This window comes from Aptenodytes patagonicus, chromosome 2 (assembly GCF_965638725.1).
Source record: "Aptenodytes patagonicus chromosome 2, bAptPat1.pri.cur, whole genome shotgun sequence".
NCBI lineage: Eukaryota > Metazoa > Chordata > Aves > Sphenisciformes > Spheniscidae > Aptenodytes > Aptenodytes patagonicus.
This window is the reverse complement of record NC_134950.1, coordinates 9546391-9563146: the sequence shown is the minus strand read 5'-3', so window position 1 is coordinate 9563146 and position 16756 is coordinate 9546391. Positions and strand designations below refer to the sequence as shown.

Genomic DNA, 16756 nt, shown 5'->3' with positions numbered 1-16756 from the left:
TGAGGGCACTCACAAGGCATGAGCGGGACAACCAGGGGATCAGGCCCAGCCAGCACAGATTCATGCGAGGCAGGTCCTGCTTGACCAACCTGATCTCCTTCTATGACCAGGTGACCTGCCTAGTGGATGAGCGAAAGGCTGTGGATGTGGTCTACCTGGACTTCAGTAAGGCCTTTGACATCGTCTCCCACAGCATTCTCCTAGAGAAGCTGGCGGCTCACGGCTTAGACAGGTGTACTCTGCGCTGGGTCAAAAACTGGCTGGACGGCCGGGCCCAGAGAGTTGTGGTGAATGGAGTTCAATCCAGTTGGCGGCCGGTCACGAGCGGTGTTCCCCAGGGCTCAGTACTGGGGCCGGTCTTGTTTAATATCTTTATTGATGATCTGGATGAGGGGATGGAGTGCACCCTCAGTAAGTTTGCAGACGACACCAAGTTGGGCGGGAGTGTTGATCTGCTCGAGGGCAGGAAGGCTCTGCAGAGGGACCTGGACAGGCTGGATCGATGGGCCCAGGCCAACTGTATGAGGGTCAACAAGGCCAAGTGCCGGGTCCTGCACTTTGGCCACAACAACTCCTGGAAGCTGCCTGCTGGAAAAGGACCTGGGGGTGCTGGTTGGCAGCTGGCTGAACATGAGCCGGCAGTGTGCCCAGGCGGCCAAGAAGGCCAATGGCATCCTGGCCTGTATCAGAACTAGTGTGGCCAGCAGGAGTAGGGAAGTGATCGTGCCCCTGTACTCGGCACTGGTGAGGCCGCACCTCGAATACTGTGTTCAGTTTTGGGCCCCTCACTACAAGAAGGACATTGAGGTGCTGGAGCGTGTCCAGAGAAGGGCAACGAGGCTGGTGAGGGGTCTGGAGACCAAGTCTTCTGAGGAGCGGCTGAGGGAACTGGGGTTGTTTAGCCTGGAGAAGAGGAGGTTGAGGGGAGACCTCATTGCTCTCTACAACTCCCTGAAAGGAGGTTGTAGCGAGGTGGGTGTCGGTCTCTTCTCCCAAGTAACAAGCGATAGGACGAGAGGAAATGGCCTCAAGTTGCGCCAGGGGAGGTTTAGATTGGATATGAGGAAAAATTTCTCCCCCAAAAGGGTTGTGAAGCATTGGAACAGGCTGCCCAGGGAAGTGGTGGAGTCCCCATCCCTGGAGGTATTTAAAAGACGTGTAGATGAGGCGCTTAGGGACATGGTTTAGTGGGCATGGTGGTGTTGGGTTGACGGTTGGACTCGATGATCTTAGAGGTCTTTTCCAACCTTAATGATTCTATGATTCTATGATTCTAAGACAGAGTAGAATAACAATAGCAGCTTTTCTTTTATAAGATTTGTAACAAGACACAGTGATGCAAAAAATTGTTACAGAAAAAATAATGATCTTGGATTATTTTGTTGTGTTCTGAACAGTTCCTTACATCTGCAAATTGGAGCAGCAAGACTCAAGTCTAGATCCTTCGTATATGAGCTTAAGATCAAATTGTAGAGTCTCAGTTAACAATAATTTAACACGTCAGCTGTATGGATACGAGTTGTATGAAAACACTCAGAAGTCCCTTGTGAGTCAATCTGTCCATGTAGATTTATTTTACATGTTGTGTAATGGATAGATATGAAATTCTTGTTCAATTCCTGCTGACCACGCAGTCATCAAGACTAGAAGGAAAATTCAGTAATGGTACCCTGAGATGGTAGATTTTTGGGCACTTCCTCACCAGAAGTGTTGGTACTGATCCTTGCAATGTTACCAACTGCCTGTTGTCAATGGAGAGAACAGGAATCTTGGAGGACCTGCAGGGGAAAATCTGATCTACCTAATGTCACACTTCCTTCTACATTAATTGCATAAAGAATTTAAACTGATACAAGAGTCAGGAGTTGTAAAAGTACCTGGATTGCTCTCCATGATCTAGGTGCCTAAATTCCAATTATAGGTGGGACGTTGTAGCATAAATACTGGTTTTTGTTTTAATGTCTAATTCTTAAGCTAGGCTAAGTGCTTGAGCTAAAATATAGCTAAGATTTAAAAGCTAAAATGTAGCTCTGCAAGAGGGAGCAGAAACAACTGTCCATGTAGGCTTTATGAGTAGTGAAATTTTTGGAAACTTCCTGTAAACATCTTCTGATTTGCAAGAAGGCTTTGAGTTTGTCTGTATGACTTCGATGTAATTGTGAAGTCTAAATGATGGTTTCTCATATCTTGGATAATCTCCCTATTATTTTGGACATACAAAATATTTATTTTGTGAAATCTGCAGGTGAAGATAAAAAATTTTATAATCATCAAAATGCCATTTCTAGCAGGTTTTAGATCTGATTGAATTCTGCAGTGACCAATATAGTAGAAACTCAGTTTTCTAAAGAAGTGGGTTGTTTTCTTTCCATTTTAATTGTGAGAGATATTTACTAATTTAAGTTCTAATTCATAGGCTGTAGAGAACTCCAAATTCTCTCAGAAGTGTGGACTGAAGTATTTGTAATATTCCATGGAAGGATTGGTCCTCCCTGTGAACTATATGAGCACACATTAAGATAAGTAACATAAGGCTCCTATACTCTGAACAGAAAAGCCTGGGGAAAAAAATCATGCTTATTGAATGGCCAGAAATTCAGATACTGAGATTATAAAAAAAATTGGAGGCAATCTGAGCTGAATTAGCCTGGGATGACCAAAGTCATCCTAATGGACTTTGGTTTCTCAGCTCCCACTGAATATAACTGTCATTTAAAATGCTAAAACTACTGGATGACTGCCTTTGAGACCAGGTTCATAAAAGGGCACCGGGGTTTTAAAGACTTACACATGTGTAAGGAGATTCAGAGAAATTTACTGTCTTAGAAGAAAAATGACTTACAATGGGTTTGCTGCAGATGGTATTACCAAGCAAATGCAAATGATTTGATGTGTGTCTCCAAGAATTTTTAACAATTCTGGTAGCTTTTTTCATCTGTGTATGTTCTCTAATTCACGCTTTCACTGTGGGGATTCCAGAAGCAAAATATTGATTAGTTTGTGCAACATTTAGTCTGTGATAACTGAATCCAATCTTCTTAGAGATCATTGTTGCATAACCATTTTTCAGTTACATTTTCCATTAATTAATTTTTGTCAAATTCTTTCTCTACTAAGATCTCTGTAATGTATCATCTGCAGTATGCAGTAACTGTCTGATGTATGTAGTGAGACACACTCAGATTAAAGGAGGAAAGTAGTCTGGAAAAGAAGCAGGCAAAGAAATTGGACAGCAAAACATCCATGGAAAGAGGAGAGTGCTCGGCAATACTGTTTTAGGGAAGAGAGCAACAGAAGAAGGATTTGGAGAAGGGGAACTCAGCAACATTGATATAGAGGATAAAAAAGATGGAGAAATCCTCTCTTGGAGCATTAGTTGTTGGCCACTGTCACAGTAAATCATTGGACAAGCTCTATACATGGACTGCTGAAACATCTTTATTGTTAATCCTGATTGCATCAAAATACAATAATCTACCAGCAAAACAACTGTATTTACATGATGGGAACACATCCCTTAATTAAAACACTTCCAGCCCTTGCGGATTTAAGCACCAACCTAATTTAACAAGTAAAATTTGCTCATCTGGCAGATCTTAGTGCTTATGAGTTTGTCTGTGAGCTAGTTTCCAAGCTAAAGTGTTGCAACAGCTGTCTATTTAGTGTTTGTATTGTTTTATTTTATTAAAGGGATTATGGGAAGCAATTCAGTCTCCTCATCAGCCTCCCCTTAAAAATGACAACAGTACAAGGTGAGAACTGTTAAGATGTATGAAACCTATCACTCGCAGTGCGCACACAGCTATCATGTTACATGCTCTGAAACAGCACGGGTTAATAAAATGCATTTAGTACCTGTTCCCATGCATTACATGGATCAAAAAAGTCCTGCCCTTTTCACAGTGATAATCCTGAGGTCTCTGAACCACCATGGGAATTACTTGTCTAGTAATAGCATTCTCAGATAAGAAGTTCAGGACACTGTCAGAAACAATGAAACGAGAAGAAGGAAAAAAAAAAGCATTACCTGATAGTTTTGATCATGCTGAGCCCCATTTCAACACAGCAGTGTGCGTGGTCCTGGCGAGGTTCTGGGAGCCCTGACACGCAGTAGTAACAGTCCCCCAGGATCTTTATTCTGAGACAATGATGTTCCTATATGTAAATATATCAAAGAGAAAGCAAAGATTTGCAGTTATGTTTTCATGATTTTAAGATGAATGTGAAAGTGGTTGAAAAAAGTACTGAAAAAAAATTTTAAAACATTGCTGGATGTTTCCTGCTTGTGATTAGTACAGTCTTGATTTATTTCACTTTTGAAATAAAGTACCTTTACATTTTCAGTAAAAAAGGATATAGTGATTTTTGTCTTATGCTAGTCAGAGGCGTCCTTGCTGATGGTGAGAAAGGTTTCAGAGTTAAGCTGGAAGCTAGGCCAAGGATTCAGAAACGCTAGCTGAGATAATGAATAACCCATTTTAGACTCTATTTTTCCAGGGCATCCTTTCTACCCCCTTTTTACACTGGAAATAAATGAAAAACCTCTTTCCTCCCACTGATAATCCCTTCCTACCTAAAGTTTCCACTGTCACACTGAAGCATTTCCAACATCTATAGGAGCTGATCAAGCATCTGCAAGCCAAAGATATCAAAGAAGGTGTCTTGCATTAGGCTTGTACTGTGGAGAAATGACATTCATTTGGCATCCAGCTAGAGACATTTTTTGCCCTAGGAGCAAATACTGAATTTCATTACTTAAATACATATTAACAGTCTCTTTATAGACTGAAACAACATATTACTGAGTGATTGGGTCATTATTTTAGAAGATCCTTTTCTAGTGAGCAGAAATACCTGAGTTGCCAAAACTTTTGCAGTTCCTAGGCAACCAAAACAAGCGAGCCCAAGATAAGCTATAATCTTGCCCAATGTATTCTGCTGGCTTGGCACTCACGGGAGACAATCAGTGCACAGGATCAGGGACCACAATAATTTGAGGAGAGAGCTGCAAGTGTCTAGGAGTGGACAGTATTACAAGTTGAGTCAGGGAAGTGTTTTTATGATGGAGAATCATTGAAATAATAAGTACAGTATTAACACTCAATCAGTAAAGGCTGCGATGACAGAACATTAAAATGAAGACCTGTCATTACTGGGGAGTAGGATAATGATTTGTAAAACTGGTTCATTAGAAGATAGCAAAATTTGGCCTGGGGTATTTATTTCCATTTTTCTCTTCTCTTTCTCTCTGGCAACCTGTGGTGGAGGCTGCACTAATCAAAGGAGTGGGGATACACTAATCCCACTGGGGAAGACAGAACTTTAAGTAGGACATAGGAGCAAATGTGAACACTGACTGTGCCTCAGGAACTGAGTACTGGCCAAATGAATGGGACTCCAGGTCATTATTCAAGATTTTGCCTAGGAAGAATGAAGCTTTGTAGTCAACCTCAGACAAGTCTTTACAAATCCTAGATTGGCAAAGGAAACCTACACACTTGTACCCAAAGCTTTTGCAGAAGTCAGCTGAAGCTTTAAGCATGCCAGCGAGGGTAAAATCTGCTCTGGGCACAGGGCCAAAGTAAGCTGATTCACCCTGAAATCTCCTTAAACCATCAGTAGGAGCTGACTGTGTTTGAAGCTTTGGCTAAGTCTCCAGCTAATACCATTGCTGGTTTTCAGAGTGAATGCCTAGCTGCCCAAGTTTCAGAAGGAAATTCAAGACTAAAGTCAGGCTTCTAAAATGTCAACATTCATATGTAACTCCCCTCTTTCCTTGTCCCCTTCTCTCCAACCCCTCTGCAGACCCACACAAGCGAATTGGGTATTTTTCATATGGTTGCAACTGAAATCGTACATCCTAAAATCCACCAAAATACTCATTTTTTACATGTTTCCTCCTCAAGGGAAAGAATGAGAGATTCCATTTTACTGCACTTTCCATCTATTTTTTTTTATATAGAGTAAAACTAGGAAACATCAAAATTCATCAACAAGTAGCAAGGACTCAATGGCAAAAATCAGTGCATGTTAAATGGTTAGTGGGCTTCCTTAAGCTTCTCTCTGTGTTCCCTGGTTAGACAAAATGCAAAGAGATAAAGATATTATAAAACACAGATTCTAAAGTTCTTTGGTTTTTCTAATAGTGCCATTAAATTGATTAATATTCTAATTGCCATTTGCTTTTACATCTACAAAGTAAAAGAAGCATTTATAACATCATAGCCATTTGACTGAGGTGGAGTAAAGCAAAAGGCAGCGCTTTAAGTCCATTCAGACCCGCTATAAATACATTACAACTGATAACTTCATAGAATAATATAGAAACAAAAAAGGGAAAACCAATCAATTTCCAGGAAAGGAAGAAAGACAGACAAGTCTCAAGTAGTATCATATTTTAGTACTATAATTACATTTTTACATGCAACATTTATCATGCAGTCTTGCACCTGCAGTACCTGCCTATCTGATGATGTGGGAATCCCCTATTAAGTGAGCATCTAATTCAGCACAGTTAGCGAACATAGTCTGCAACTGAAAAAAACCTCAGCTGTTTAGTTCTTAATGACTCATTTAAACTCGTTGAAGTGCTGATTCCATTAAAGACAGATGAGACCTCTGTCAGCTGGCTGCATGTCTCCTCATTTGCTGAAAATCATAACAAGGCAGACGACTTCAAAAAGCTGTGATTTTTATAAGAATAAGAAAGAAGAATCTTAATGCATAACAAGACCTATTAATGAGGGTTTGATGTATGCAAATGTGAGTGCATGTGTGTGACACAGGAAATCCGTTCAGCTGCACAAGAATGTGTGCTTTTTCTTGTCATGATACGTCATCTCTACACTCATTTGCCAAAGCTCAGGAAGTCATCTACAGAGTGAGATATCCAAATGGAGATGACTATATATAGGTGTCCGTGTCAGCCAGCAGTCAAGGCTGCCATTTTGGTCAAAGGAGAGCCGGGCAATGAAGTCAGTGAAGCCTAGGTACTGATTCAGCTCACGGATAAAGCAGTTGGCTGGGCTTCAGTTCAGTTGTCTACACATAAGCTTATGGTGCATCGGTAGGATCCCTGGGTATGTGAGGCACCCATACAGGACTAACAGACATGACATAAGACGTATGTCCCTCTGGAGAGGTGCAAGGGCCAGACAGGGTGTCTCTATTGGCACAAGAAGCCACAAGGAGCACTTAAATGACACCTTGTCTTCCTTATTTTTCCTGTTAGTCAAATCATTATGACTGTTAAACATGAACTGTGTTACAGTCTTACTATACTGTCCTTACCCTTTTTATTCTTCCCTTATTATTACCATCATACCCATTTCAAAAGTAAACTGTGGATTTTTTATCACTAGAAATGTTTCAGCTAGAAGAAGATAATTCAACAGCTGCCAGGAAGGACAGAGGGCTAATGGTATCTGCCCTTGGCAGAGGAGGACTGCGTGGTCTCCTGAGATTCCCTCCGATAACTCTGTAGTTTAAGCATGTCTACAGTTTAGATTAGATGCTTTGTCAGGCTAGTTGTATTAGTACATTAAGGTAGATTCATGACTAATGTGGGTAGCCATGCTGTAGCTGTAAATAGGAGACTGAATTTTGTAAGGGCCTACCTACTTTTCAGTGGTATAAAATGATAATAATAGCATTCAAGATTTTCCTCACACTCTAGAGCTCAAGCCCACTTCCCAAAACCACCTCACCGCAATGGTATCTAAGAGTTGCAAGTGGATATTAAATGAAAATGAATGAAAAATATAAACATGTATGAAGAAATAGTAAAATGAATAAATTATTTAAATAAGAGAAAATGGCCATACAGGAACTTGGATGCAGCAGATATTACACTACAGTGTTAAATCTTTACACTGTTGTGAGGCTGTTATTATCTTCTCTTTATTTTATTCTATTCCTCTTCCCCTTCCCATAAGCAATTCCAGAAGTTGTCCTTGGGCATGTAAATGACAACTGATGTTATACAGACATTCATATCAGTATCCATCAGCCTCACATCCCTCCCCATACTCAGTCATTAATGCCATTTACTGAAGGTATCAATTAATTTCTCAGCATGTCACAAATAGGGGCTTTTTTCCCCCTTATTTGCAGCTTCTCATTTGCTACAAATGAAAGATTAAGGGGCCTGATTCTGACAAGATCAATTGAAATCAGTAGAAATTTTGCCTGGGGATATTGAGCAGACTCAAACAGTCAACTATTAATAGTAATAATTCCAGATGAATGCAGCGGCAATTGATAAGAAATCTTTTTCCAAATCACCTTAATCCAGAACAAAAGAAAATATGCAGATTTTTCATAAATAATTACCTCATACATGTGAATGATTTATGTTTAAGCTTATTAAATACACCCTTAGTGACTGGAAAGGAAGCAAAGCAAGTTGGCATAAAAAGGAGCTGAAGAAGTGTGTTGCTCAAATATCAAGTTACTGGAAGACACAGTCAGAAATGTCATTAATATTTCTTATTTCCTTGGGCTAAATTTCTGACGAGGAGAAAAAAGTGATTGTATTTTTTAACTTACACCATTTTTTCGATTCTGCCTGTGGTAAATTAATCACTTCACCTAGTGTTGAAGGGAATCCCGTAGGCTAACGAACAGCCCACAGAAGAGTCCACATTCGCAATTTTTATAATTTCGAGCTAAAAATTTAGAACATTGTGGATGAGAAATTACTGAGGTTGAACTGCAGAACAAAGAGATCATACACATAAATATCCTTTTAAAAGGTCGTCAGAGTGAGAGGAGGCAGGGACTTGGCCTTTGTTAGTTTCAGTTCCTGAAACATTTGCCAAAGGTATAGGAAACCCAGATAAAAAGCCTTTCTCGGCATGAATGGGGTCTAGGCCAAAATTCTTAATCAGCAGTCTGTTTTGAGGTGGGCTGGAGAGAGAGGTCCATCCAAATTCCTCCTATTGCAGCTCTGTCACTTTGGAAAACAGAGCTGGGACCTTGACAGAGCCAGATGGAGGGAAGTTCTCGAATCTGGTGATGCGGGCAGAAAGGAGGACCAGGTTTGGGTCACGGTCGCAAGCACTGTTTTTATTTGTTATACACATAAAGGGAAAAATGTGGCAATCTTTCATCCTCTGCCTGGACCAGGGAATATTTAAATATAGCCCTATATTAAATTATTTTTACATAGTTTAACAGATCATGTAAGGAATGCTTTCTTTTTTTAGAATAGCCTATAGCGGGGTGGTTAGGACTTCTCCAGGCTGACAGAAAATACGGGTTTGGGGTCTCTCGTGCTGCAGAAGGAACTGAGGCATGTTCCTGAATGACTTTTCTAATATATTATATCAACAATTCTGTCCCTTGCCATACTGTGAAAGAAAAACAGCTGTGGCTGTTGTGTCTGGTGAGCAACCGTCCTTGCCAGCTAGTGTTAATCAGTAGATTATGCCATAAGTGTTTTTAGGCACAGAAATCCCTGTTATAAAGATGCAAGGTGTGTTTCTTTTCTGCTAAGGCAGGAGTAATTCTGCATGGAAATTCTGCCCCTTAGGAATTTCTAGGGCTGCAGATACATAAAGGGTGAGGTGGACATTTCTCAAGAATATACTTGTGAAGCCTGAATTTCATTAAAATCCCAATTTAGTCAACAAAGTGGTTTTTTTTTTTAGGTTTGGATTTACATAATTCTTAGTTCCTAAATCACCAAAATTTTGAAACTGATATTTTATTTAATCTGTCACTTTCATCTGACTTTTTTCATAAAATGCCTGTAGACTATCACTTCTAAAAGTGTTTTGTGGACTGGGTCTTTATTTGACTATTCAGGTCTTTTGATGATTTACTGGGCTCTTTAGCATCTGAAATGCTGTAATTTTAGTAAGAACATTGTTTAATAATGTTGTTTATTCACTAGTATTAGACAATTCATTATTGACACTGGTGAGGAGGGAAAACACCCTGGAATTAAGCACTGCAAAAAGAGCATTCACTCCCTCCCATTACTATAAATTCATATAATGTCTTTATAATTAAATAAATATCACATATGTACATTCATAATCCTGTTAACTCTGCTTCTTAATACAGTACTCCAAACATATACGCATGAAGAAATTCACACCTTTATTTACTGGCATATATGTTTACAGAGATAGGGGGTTTTTTAGGGAGTCTCTAAAGTCCTGTGGATTATGTGCTTGAAGATTGTTTCACAAAGCACTGCCAGCTCAGAAGTTAAATGTGGCCAGGAACAGTAAAGCACTGCAACAGGAATGTCTTTATTGAGGAGACAAAAGAGCTTTTAACGCCCTCCACTCTTCCCTCTTTGATACCAGCTGGTGCAGGCATTGTACTGGGGCTGTACGATGATGCATTCTTGTGGAGCCTGCTACTTAGGCTGGCTTCCACCCCTGGAAACGTTAGTCACAAGTAAGACTGGTGATTCCTACACTGTCGGAGGAATTTTTGGCAGGGTGTCTCCTGCCAAATTCTCTCTCCCAAGAGAGAATTTAACGAAGGTTACAGAAAAAAACCACCTCTCTTAGAAAAAAAAATCCTCAGTTCTTTAATAAGCAAAGCCAACCTGTGATTCACATTACATAAATAACTCTCCAGCTAACACCAGGCTAGAAACATGAAGAGAAAAAAGGCTCATGCTAAAGTGTGAATTTTCCATTCAGCATCTACAGTTCCTCTGAGTAAGAAGCACTGTTATTCTGGTTTATTGTATGAGAGCTGATGAGAATGTAAAGAAATGAAGTGTCTTACAGGCCAGTCATTTTTATTTTTCTATGAAACCCATGGATTTTAATCTTTCAGGGGAAGACTTCTGTTTCAGCATCAATGCTTCATATTAAGGATGGGTCCAAACTCAAATCTAAGACTGTCTGTGTGTTCGTCTTTGTGTATATGTCTAAACTAAAATGCTGTGGTTTGATTTTATCTTTAGGTCTCAGTGATGTTGGACTACATCTCAGCTGCTGTTGTGACAAAGCTTACAGATGTCTGCTCCTCTATTTAGGGTTTTACTCTTTCCTCTTTGTTATATCTGAAACTGAATCTACACACAGTGTAGATACATTTAGAAATATGACAATTTAAATCATAGTATCGGTTGACATCTAGCACTGCAGAGAAGGCAGAGGAAAAACAAGCTTCAAAAATTACTATAATTTCATCAAAGCAGGACCTTTTTTAGGCTTAAGTATCTTACCGAATGTCATCTTATTTCCCTTCTCTTCTCAAAATTTCTGCCTAAGGAAAATATTAATATTAATTAAGTTTCAGTTTAGGCCTTTGAGTAGATGCATATATAGGGAAATCTTTTCTTCAGTTCTGTTTTATGCCAACTTTTTTTCTTCCTTTCTAGCTGTCACTTTTCTCTTTAATAACTATAAATCTTTTACAAATATCATAGAGTGATTAGAAAGGGCAAGTAGCTGTACATAACATAATATTACATTTCTTTCCTATAAGAAATATTGAACTGAGTTCTAATTTTTATTCAGAGTGTTCTGCGATAATGATACATATATTATGGAATTTGTTGTTATTAATTATAGGCATCAACATATGTCCCAATACTTGATGCAACAAACTGAAAATGAAAAAAAATCTCAGAGCTCTCATTGCTTCTGCATTGCACCAGAAAAAGGAAGGCTGAATAAGAGAAACAAGAAACTAAGCTAAATTACATTCTTCAGTAAGCTGTGAAATAGTGTCTTCTTTAATATTATATGATTTTTATAAGACGATAGAGCAGATCAAACAATCCTTTATATGGGATTATAAAATACTACTTTTATTTGGAAGTAAATAAGGATTTATAAGGATTTTCCTTAAAATCTAAAGAAACTGCCTCAAGCTTTCTGCAATTGACCTCTTTGATGATAATTCTTAGCAAAACCCAAGAGTTTGAGTAACAGTGTCTGTTTTAAAGAGTTATGATAACTCTAGTTAAGCTGATTAAGAAACAGTTAAGTGATAGATCTGAAATCTAGATGTGAATGTGTAATCCTCATTACTGGAAGATCCTTCTAAGGAGGTATTGAAAGGACCACTTTCCAAAAGGCCTGTCAAGGATTTACACACAAGTATGAAACCATTGCTAATAACATTTGCAGAAGGAATAAGACTGGTAGAATGATCAATTACCATGTAGGCACGGTGGTCATAACAGTACAGCAAGACCATAAAAAAGCAAAATAATATGTTTCAGTACAATAGTGTCATCACTGTATGTTCAGAAACGTGATCTGTGGACAGTGATCAAGGAAAGAGAGAACAGGAGGAATGGTGATGATCTGCCTCCACCACACTAGTGGAGGTTAGTTCAGGAACACTGCTTTCAGTGCTAGTACCTATGCCTTAAAGGAGATTCTGAAAAATTGGAGGTGGTCCAGAAAACTAGTCCCAAAAATTATTTGAAGGAATAAATCTTACAGAGAAAAAGCCTCACAATGAGCTTGGTCTGTTTCTTTTATCAAAAGGAAACCTGAAGAGTGGCTTGATCAAAACACACAAATGTATTCCCAGAGAAAATAATTGGCTACAAGATGGTTCTTTTGTCTGGGAAAAAATAGGTCATAGCAAGAATCCATGGATGTAATTCAAAGTCAGAAAAAATCAAATGAGAAACAAGCCACACTGAATTAACAGTGAGAGTGTTAAGGCACTGGAATAGACTCCCAAGATACACAAGTATTTCTCCGTCTCCTGGGACCTTCAGGTGAAGATCAGGCATTTTTCCAAAAGATACACCTTTGCCAGGTGTGAAAGCTTCGTACAATACCAGTTGAGTAGGTTGATAGGTCCGTGTAAATCACAAGTCCTTAAAATTTGGATCATGGACCCGCCAGTGTCCACTTCCAAAATTTTCCAGAGGCAAAGGTTAAGTTCAATACAAGATTTAGGCCCTTATATTTTAGGCAGCTGGCCCCTCCATAAGAGTCCAGAACCCTGAGTGAGGAGTCTTGATTTCCTATAAAGTGCAGAGGTAGACTTCATCTCCTTGGGTTGGACAGAAACACCAAAAACTATGAGGAGCTTCTGTTCTTCTCTAGGGCTGTTGGACATCTCTATTGTCAGGACATCAGGCAGGTATCATGACATCCAGGTCTCAGAAGCCACAAACAAGGAACACAATCAAAATGCCTTTCTTTTTAATAAATTTTAATTAGTCATGGTTAGATCATTCTAATCTTTGTAGTCAAATCTGTTCAATTTCTGCAGTGATTCTCCCCTGTGTCTTCCACCTTTCAGAGGATTGATCTAGACAACTGGATTAGTCTAGTCGATGTGTAGAAGAGAAAAGCAAATTCATAGACTAAGAAAGAAAATGCATGAAGGAGCTTAGAGTCTTGAATTTAGTGACTGGAACATTCACTTGAGAGGTGACTGTCCTGATGATGAAGTTTTGCAGACAGAGAAGTTCTTTCATCCCAAATTCTGCAAATTTCTGGGTAAGAAATTCTTAGCTATGTTAGACAAACTGGTATATTTATTACTGTTTCTTTAAAATAAACTCACTTATATTTTTGGGATACCCACTCCTATGTGGGCACATTCAGTGTTCTCCATGAAGATTTATGAGTTTAAGACTGTGACAAAAAGATTTCTAGAAGGTTTAAGTATGAGATGTATGAGAAACCACAGAGAAGGGGAAAACCTCGGGGCATTTAAAGCAGCAAAATTTTCAGTTCCCATAAAATATTAAAACCAAGCAGGGAAGTGCTTTCAGGGTTAAGTGGCAAGTGAGGGAGGATTCTCTGGATTACACTTTTAGATGTAAATGCCTTCTTTGTTCTTAACTCCTTTGTTGGATCTAGTCCTTCTACACAAAATCTCTATTGGTTAAATATAGTTTATGGAACGATTAGAAAATATGGTTAATGATCATGAAAGAAGAATCTGTTCTACCAAGAATGCTAGGCAAAATTGAAATGTAAAGCAAGGCAATAAATCATATTGTGTACATATTCTTCCTACAATACTTCTGTGACATACATTTAATTTGGTTTAAAATATGTTTCTTCAGTTAGGGTAGCTATTTTTGTCAAGCCATACAGAAGCAGACATTACTCCTATAAGCTTTCTAAAAGACAGGACTGAAGTAACTCCTTTCACCCTGCTTGATTTTTAATGTAGATCAGCGTTGATGGGTTTTTTTGTTTGCAAAACAAATATTGTAGATTGCATTTACCAGTTTGCCAGTGTCCATGCAATGGGTTATGGCATCACTCTGTACATGAGAAAACACATTGCTATTCGAGATAAAAATAGCTGACTCAAAAGAGCTTTAAATAATTACGGGAGTTTTGCCTTTCTTGACTTTAATTTGCAAGCTAAGAGATGACACCAAGGGTCTTACCGATGCCTGTGCAAGACGTGCACAGATACCCCATACCCCTGAACCAGAAATGTATAAAAATCAGTGAGGGGTGTAGGTGTGTACATCAGAGCAAGTGACTCTAGGCTCTCTTTATAGTAAATAGAGATCATGGTCAATGATATTCAGAATGTAATTCCTGTTTTCCCATAGGAGGTGCCTACATTTGGTTGGATAAATTGTAAGCTAAACTCCATTAAATGTATTTCATTGCCTATACTAGCAGCCTTATCAGCCAGCTCAGATGTTAACACCTAGAGATAGTCACATAAAATGAAACTTTGACCAAAGAAACATAAAAAAGAAAAGAAAATGCAAGCCTAGCAAAATTGAGCATATGTTCTGCTTGTATTTCTGTGCTTTGCTTTTTTTCTAATCAGTACTAATTAAGTAGCAACTAATTTGCATAATGTAATAAATTCCTCTACTGTGTTTAATTAATTTCATTGTTGAGTTAGACAGAATCCAACCTAAAGATTGTAAAACCTGTTAGTAACTAACCATTGCAATGACTGTGGTGGCTGATTATGTGACCTTTAAATGAATAGGTCTTTTAGCCTTCCTCATTTCTTAGAAGAAAAGTCAAAATAAAGCTATGGTCTTCAAAACAATTCATTTTCCAGCAAGAACCAGAACTATAAAACTTCCTTAGAAACTGTGGCAGGTGATCTGCTTTCATACCATTCTTGGTCTAGCACTACAGAAGCACGAAGTTCTGATGACTATCTGAGCTTTCACTTGCTATCAGAACTCATAATTTTTGATAAAACTTGGTGTCTTCCAACCTCAGTGGCTCTCCCCCCCAACCAATGGGGAAAATCTGGATGAAGATTGTGCAAAGTGATCAGAGGGTATTTCCCAAAGCTCCCAAATACAGTGTTGACTTCATACCCTTTTGCAAATAAACTGTGTTTAACTCACATGTGCTAGTCGATCAAATCTGGCAAAGAGTTCATTCAGCATTCGGACCAACTCCTGGGCTGACAGAGTTGTGGAGAGGTTGGTGAATCCTTTAACATCTGCAAAAAGAATGCTAAAAAAAGAAGAGAGATTAATATTTCAGTCTCTTTCCTTTGATAGCTGAGTGTCCTAAATTACCTTCTAGTAATTTACTAGTGAAGGATCATTTAAGTCATGCTACCTTTGCTCTAGACTTTTGGAGATTCTGGAGCACTGAATATAAATATTGAAGGGACTAAAAAAATACTACCAAGTATGAGAAAGGGTTTTGCCAAAAATGTGTGTTATGCAATTTTGGATTTTCAAATCACTCAAGAAGATGTAGTTAAGGCTTAATAAGCACAGTTGTCCCCATTTATCAGTGAGAAGACTGAGGCATAGTGCATCCATAATATAGAGGGCTGTATAAACAGATAGACTTGACACCCAGCTGGGTGTTAGTATCTGACAGTGCTCTTTGAGGGTAGGTTTATATATAGCTGTTTTTTACAGTGGGTTTGATTTCAGCAATTTCAATTTTTAGTGTGATTTTCAGGCTTTACTTACCTATGTGCCATACAAGACTCAAATCCTAAGGCAACAGACAGATTCATGACAGTCTTGATAAACAGCAGGCTCAGGCTGGCTTTATTGCATCTAATTTCAGGGACTTGACAGAAGTACCTGAGTTAGAAGTAGAGTACCCTCTATTTAAGCTACGAATTTTTATTTGGATGATTCCTTGTTCTTTTCATTGACTTCACAGGGAGCCCAGTGTGATCATACTTTGAATTTAGGTGCATCAAATTGGGTGCCTGAGGTTATAGTAGGATCTTAGTCAACAAAGTAGTTGCAAACAGAGCTCTAACCTATATTTCAGCAGCCAGTGAATTTTCTAGCCATGCAACTTTGGCTGTTCACTATGCCTACAATGAGCACATGTGAATATAGAGAAACATACACACATACATAAAGTCTGTGGCATGCAAGCTATCACCCAGACCAAAGCATGTAATAGCTCAGTACTTAGTAGCTGAAGAAAGGAAAGCAGTGGCTACTTTAAAAAGTACTAATATTCAAAAAGACACATATCATGCTTGCACAGACTGGAAATAACCCAAATGAACCTCGTTAGCACTTCAAAGTCAACTAATATCTGGTGTTACAATCTGAGTAGCTGAAGATCTTTTGTTTGTGTTGAACAAGATTGCAATTTGACAGTGTCTAAGAATCACTAATGTAACCAATAATAAATATAGTAATGATCAGGTGGACAATAAAATATGACTAATGATAATTCAACTCATTTTCAAATGTATGGGCTGGTAAGGGTTTGGGTGAGGATTAAGTAAAAGACTTACAAACTGGGTAAGACTTTTACCAGTGAGAAAAAACAAAATTAAAAGGTAAAGTACCAAACTACCCGAAGAGGAATGAATATTAATAATA

General features: G+C 38.7%; 1 protein-coding gene across 1 annotated transcript in view; it reads right to left on the bottom strand.

Moving 5' to 3' along the window:
* Positions 1-16756, bottom strand: part of ADCY8 (adenylate cyclase 8) — a 132804-nt gene that overhangs the window by 64646 nt on the left and 51402 nt on the right. Inside the window, exons 4-5 of the mRNA XM_076329088.1 lie at positions 15290-15401; positions 4028-4155 (exon numbers count right to left, since the gene is read on the bottom strand). Of these exons, the coding sequence (XP_076185203.1) occupies positions 4028-4155; positions 15290-15401 (240 nt within the window). The remainder of the gene's footprint in view (positions 1-4027; positions 4156-15289; positions 15402-16756) is intronic.